This window comes from Tupaia chinensis, unplaced genomic scaffold (assembly GCF_000334495.1).
Source record: "Tupaia chinensis unplaced genomic scaffold, TupChi_1.0 Scaffold000063_1, whole genome shotgun sequence".
Taxonomy (NCBI): domain Eukaryota; kingdom Metazoa; phylum Chordata; class Mammalia; order Scandentia; family Tupaiidae; genus Tupaia; species Tupaia belangeri.
The window spans coordinates 1920157-1926156 of record NW_006159521.1 but is presented as its reverse complement, the minus strand read 5'-3'; the positions used below and the strand labels follow the sequence as shown (position 1 = coordinate 1926156).

General features: G+C 41.9%; 1 protein-coding gene across 9 annotated transcripts in view; it reads right to left on the bottom strand.

Moving 5' to 3' along the window:
- HERC1 (HECT and RLD domain containing E3 ubiquitin protein ligase family member 1) overlaps window positions 1-6000 on the bottom strand; it is a 252265-nt gene that overhangs the window by 97665 nt on the left and 148600 nt on the right. For all 9 annotated transcript variants that reach the window (XM_027765801.1, XM_027765792.1, XM_027765774.1 and 6 more), the window contains 5 exons: window positions 4938-5206; window positions 3043-3258; window positions 2098-2218; window positions 1620-1857; window positions 1281-1477 (listed from right to left, as the gene is read on the bottom strand). In XM_027765801.1, the coding sequence (XP_027621602.1) occupies window positions 1281-1477; window positions 1620-1857; window positions 2098-2218; window positions 3043-3258; window positions 4938-5206 (1041 nt within the window). The remainder of the gene's footprint in view (window positions 1-1280; window positions 1478-1619; window positions 1858-2097; window positions 2219-3042; window positions 3259-4937; window positions 5207-6000) is intronic.

Sequence of the window (6000 nt, the reverse complement as noted above, 5' to 3'; positions counted from 1 at the left end):
CTGGTGCAGCAGATTCAGTAGATATTGAGGAATACGTTAACCCTAATAGTATTTCAGTGTTTAGCTACAGTGCCCTTAGATCCATCTAGAAACACATTGAATGGATATTGAAGAGTGGAGAGAAAAGAAAAAAGAAAGTGAAAGAGAGAAACAACAACAAAGAAAGACAAAAAAAAAGGTAAGATTTAAAAACCCAAAAAATAGAAAGCCGCGCAAAATGACTAGTTAGCAGGAGCCATGAGGAATCCGCTTCTGAAGGCCTCAACTCTCCTGCCTGGGTGGAAGGACCAGAGGGGATTATTAACAAAACAAAAGGTGGAGCTGGGACCAAGAGAAAAACTTTACCTTTAAAAAAGAAAAAACATAAAAAGGAAAAATTATAAAAAAATGAGAGGACAGAAGCAGAGAGAGACAAAGACAGAGGCACAGAGACAGATAGGCGGCCAGAGGGGCTCCCTACCACGTTAGCTTTGTGTGCTGGAGTCTGAATTGTTGGTAGAAAATCTTCATTTTTCCTGTCCCCTGCAATGACTAGTTAGCAGGAGCCATGAGGAATCCGCTTCTGAAGGCCTCAACTCTCCTGCCACGCTAGCTTTGTTTGCTGGAGTCTGAATTATCGGTAGAAAATCTTCATTTTTCCTGTCCCCTGCAATGACTAGTTAGCAGGAGCCATCAGTCCCTTAATTATATAAAAGATAAATGTAGTGGTTCTGCTGTTCAGGGTGTAAGTTCTACTGAAATAGTGTTCACTATAAAGTCATGAATAGATAACCATATTACAAACCAAAAATTGTGATTGCTAAATACGATGAAGAATTCTGTGACTGGAGAACAGAGCAGTCTAAGAAGTTGAGCTTCTCTAACTATAATTCAGTTCCCAACATCAAAGACCTTGGTCTTGGGGACACATTTATGCCCGACTGTGGGTAGAGAAAAAGTATCAGGATCCAATACTGAGAAAGCATCTGAGCTCCTCCCCAGGCAACGCATCCCTGCGAAAACCAGGTGCCTAAATAAAATCTGGGTCCTAGAGACCAGGCAGCCAGGGGAGCCTGAATCTAGAAACTGGGCAGTGTGGTCACAGCAGCAGGGCTAACAGACCCTAAGGAGAGGAAGCTTGATCAGACACTCATCGAAATCACACATATTTGGAGAGAAATGGGTTGTAAATGAACAAAAATTCTTTCATGCCTCCTAAGGAAATTTACCTTTGAATCATACACACACAATGGGGACTTAGTAAATGCCTATACCGTGATGAAGAAAAAGGTTCATGATACCTCTGAAATCTTTCTTCTCAGTTTCTCCACTGGAGTCAACTTTTTTTTCTTCCTCTTCTTCACCTTCATCTCCTTCCCCTTCTCCAAAAGAGGCCATAAGGAGTACACCAGTTTGGGACAACAGATTCTTCAACTGACTACAGAGTAAATCCAGCAAGGACTGAACTACCTTGGGGCTCAGTTTATCAGCATAGGTACTGTGTGAAACAGAAAGGAGAAAGTAAGTGATGAGAACGCAGGAGGACAAATGTCGTGCTTAAATACATAAGGTATGACAGAGGAGGAGAAGACAGAGATCACCCACACGTGGAGAGACCATCAGGAATCTACAATACCTACCCGGTGGTGATGGCTAGAATCTGGAGCAACCTTGTACTGGCAACTTTCAAAGCTGTGCTGAGCTGGGAAACACCTGTCTTTGGCAACAACTGCAGAGGCTGTCCCAGCATGGTGTCTGTACCACACAGCTGTGACAGCACATTCAGCAGACCAGTGGAAATCGCCAAAGACACATCCACTGGTTGATAATGCACACTCAGGGCGAAAACTGTAACCAAAAGGAGGCGCTGCTGGGCTTCTAAAAAGGAGAGAGAGTCAGCTGAGAATCTCCCTTAAAGTAAACAAAGCATTTACTACATGAATCATTTAGGAAAATATAAACAGTAATATGGAATACTATTAGATTTTCAAATATTTATTCTTTCGCTGTTTTGAGTTGACCTATTAATGTTAAATACAAAAATAAAACATAACTACCTATCATAACCTCAGGCAAAAATGTAACGCGCACCTTGCATTTGCAGGGACAGTCACTCACCAATGTGATGCTTGTTTGCTTGCAGGGCTCTCTCCAGCGTAGCAGACAGCTGTTGATAAATCTTATGTACAGCCACCTGGATTTCTATCTGAATATTTCTCTTAGCTGCTCTGATCCCATCCTGCATCACAAATAAAGATTTGTTTTTTTCTATTAGCAAGACAATATCTCATTGCAAAAGAAGCGATAACATTTTGATCCCTAGTCTATGCCAGAGTCCTACAGTGGTTTACTATTGTTGCTATCATTATTATCATGTTTAAGATTGTTTACTCCATCCATGAGTAAGAGAGACTGTGAGGTAACACTCCAAAAGGGTCCTGATGCTGCAGTCTGTCTTCAGCATCAACCAGGCCAAGATCAAAGGCATGTGTGTGTCTGGCACATGCAGAGCGGTCTCTGGACACAAACCCAGAACCTTCCCATGTCAGTCAGCTTCAGACTTTACTGCTTTGCCACCATTTAGCCCATTTTTGTTTTATTTTACTATGGTATATGAGAGGTTTAGAATAAATTTAATTTTAAATGCTCAATAATTCTTGATTCCTTATATTCCTTCTCCTTTTTCACAAAGCAGGTTTTCCTCTCTAAAGATAGAACTTTTTTAAAAATTATCAAAGAAACCAGAGAAATTAGGTAAAATGATCAAATTCTAAAATGTAGGCTCTTGAAACCTATCCTCCCAAACTCCAATCTTTATCCCAGCTTAGATCTATCCAGTAAGACTAAGGTTTAATAAAGCTGAGCCTCAAAAGTACAATGGTACCATGGCTCCTAACCCCACTTGCACTGCTTAGGAAACTGAACCAAGCAGATATCTTAAAAAAATCACTTTAAAGTCTTCATAGTATCAAATCTCAATCACAACCACCAAAAAGCTTCATTGTATTCAGCTGGCTTAGTAAAAGCCAGCTGGAGTCTGGATACACTGCAGGTGACACCTACCTGATAGTGATGTAGTCGGCCACTCTCTCCTTTGGCCCCCGCATGCCCAACAGTGCCTAAACCAAAGCACCCTGCTAGAAACTGCAGCCTCACGGAGGTGAGCAGTGTGGACGACTGGAAGCCTGAACTTGACCTGCTCCCTGCCAGTGAGATGCTGCCTTTCTCCTCCATCCCAGACAACAAAATGAGGATCTGATGGAGCGCCTCTAAACGAAGCTTGACGGGTAGAGAGAAAAAAAATCATCATTAGAGTTCTTCGCGGATCACAGGCACAAAGGAACTGTACACGCCATAGACAGTTCTGACATTTCGTAGGAATCTACTCTAAGATAAACATTTATTTTATTATTATGTCTGTTTGCTTTTAGTTTTTTTTTTTTTTTTTTTTTTTGGAGAGATTTTCACTGTAGGGCGCGTGCGCTCGCCAGACAGACAGAGAGAGACATAGAGACAGAAAGCGAGAAATCACCCCCCAGGGGGGATGGTCACGCCGCAATCCCTTCTCCTCCATTCTCCTCTCGGGATCTTGGGCACGCACGCACATGCGCCCGGCATGAGTTTTAAGCCACCGGGTCCAGGACGTGAACCGCGGTCGACTACGTGGGAGTCCAGCGACATAGCCATTACGCTAACTGCTGGTTCCCTGTTTGCTTTTAGTTTTGTCAGAGGGTGTGTGCGCTCACCAGAGAGAGAGAGAGAGAGAGAGATAGGGAAAGTGAGAAGTCTTCCCCCAGTGGTGGGGACAGCCATGCCACAATCTCTTCTCCATTCTCCTCTCAGGATTTTGAATATGTACACACACACAGCTGGCGTGTTTTTCAAGCCATCAGGTCTGGGACTCAAACTGTGCAGTCAGCCATGTGGGATCCAGCCACTATAGTCACCGTGACACCCACTGGCCCCATGTTTGAAAAAAAATTTTTAATCAAAATATTTTTTTGAAATTCTATAACCATACTTAACTATTTGTTAGAAGAAAGTCATTAAGTTCAGCCTGCCCTCAAGGTGGGGGTAAAGGGATTACTCTCTATCTGCTGGTTGAATATCAAAGGATTTGTAGATAGGTTAAAACCATAACTATTTGGGGGAAGAGACTCTGAATGTATACAGATATCCTGCATTTCCTACAAGTTTTGCTCACTAATTTTAGCATTCATCAGTGGGTCATACCTATAGCAATTATTGTGGGCTTCTAATCTAAATTTGGTGCCTAGTTTAAACTGAGGCCAATTGGTCAGAAATGGAGGCTGTAAGCAGCAGATTCCAGGACAGTAGGTGGCATGGTGGTTAAAGTGCTAGATTCCCACATGGCCAATTGTGGTCTAAGTCCTGGACTGAGTGGCTTGAAAATCATTACAAATAAATAAAGCAATGTATGTTTGTTTGTTTGTTTGTTTGTTTTTAAAGCAGCAGATCCCCAGGGTCACCAGCTAGGCTCATTCTAGTTTCTGGGAAACAAAGGAAGAATAACGATTAGAGTATGTTGTTCTAAGAGATGATAATCTTTATTTTTTAAAGAATTCATTGTTTTAAAAAAAAAAATTCACCAGAGAGAGACACACACACACAGAGAAGAGAGAGAGAGGGAAAGTAAAAAGACAAGCCACAGGTCCAGAATTCCAACCATGGTCAGCCCTGTGGGAGTGTCCAATGCCTTAACCACCACGCCACCTGCTGGTTTCCCAAGAGATGATAATCTTAAATAGAATGCACCTTTGTCCAATGCAAACAAAGTATCATATTGTTCTAGCTAGGGAAGCAATGTTGAAAAGCTCAGGAGGAGGAAAGGGGCAGAAAAATAATAGAAGAAAAAAGTTTTTCCAATAATTGCATGCTCAGTGGTTCAGTTTTAAGTTTCTAGGGTCTCTTAGGAAGAGCAAAAATCAAAGACTTACTTCTGCCCTTAACTGCTGCTGTTCCATGGCAATGATGGAGGCCTGGGGACTTGTAGACATACTTTCCTCTGGCTCCTTAAAGCCTGGGGCATTCCCCACATCTCCACTCACAAAGCTCACAACATTCTCAATCAACGTGTGAACTCCCAAAGACTTGGTCAGATCAAAATCAGACTCAAAAGAGCAAGAGGAGGTGCACAACCAGTCTCTGCTATGTTTCAGGCGAGCCCAAGAATCACTCAGGGATTCCAGCTGACCGTGCACAGGACCTATATACAAACAGAAGAAATACGCATCAGTGGCAATCAAGCGGAGCGTGCATCGGAAACTAGATGAGGGCTGAGTGCTGCTACCATACCACTGGTGAGGAATGGATACTCATGTTTGAGTACATGCATGCAGTAAGTGGATCTGAGCAAAATGCTTGGTAAAAAATGGTTAAAAAAAAAAGACAACAAACAAAAACTAAAGCAACGTGATAAAATGAAGAGAAAGCCCTGTTTGATGTACCAGTGTCCCTGTAAGCGCTTTAGCAACACACTGCCGCAAGAAAAAGAAAGGGAGAAGCCGCTCTCAGAATGCTTAGCTTACAGTGCGCTGCAGTATTAAACCAACCGTAATTTATGAACAAAAAGGAACTAGGCACCTAGGACACTGCTGGGAAGGCCTACTCAAAACAGAAGGTTCTCATCTGATTGAACATTATCATTGCAAAGGGGAAGTTAAGACTGCACAAACTCTACATCTCTGCAGTGAAACATTACCAAAAAATGCATATAGAAGGGCAAGTAAACTTACACAGAACAAAAACAAACATCAGCTTTTGGGTTGCATTAATGTAAGACAATCTCACTAACGCTGTCATGTGTATATTTACTACAGGTTAGGAAACTCTTATATAGAGGAAGCAAAGTTTCACAAACAACAATGTGTGAGATTTTCTGTAAAGTAATACCTATAGAAATATTACCAGGTGGCACCACAATAAGTGTTAAGTACAATAACTTTTTGCCAGTGGGTATTTTTTAAGCTCAACTCTTTACATTAGACAGCCAAATGTTAA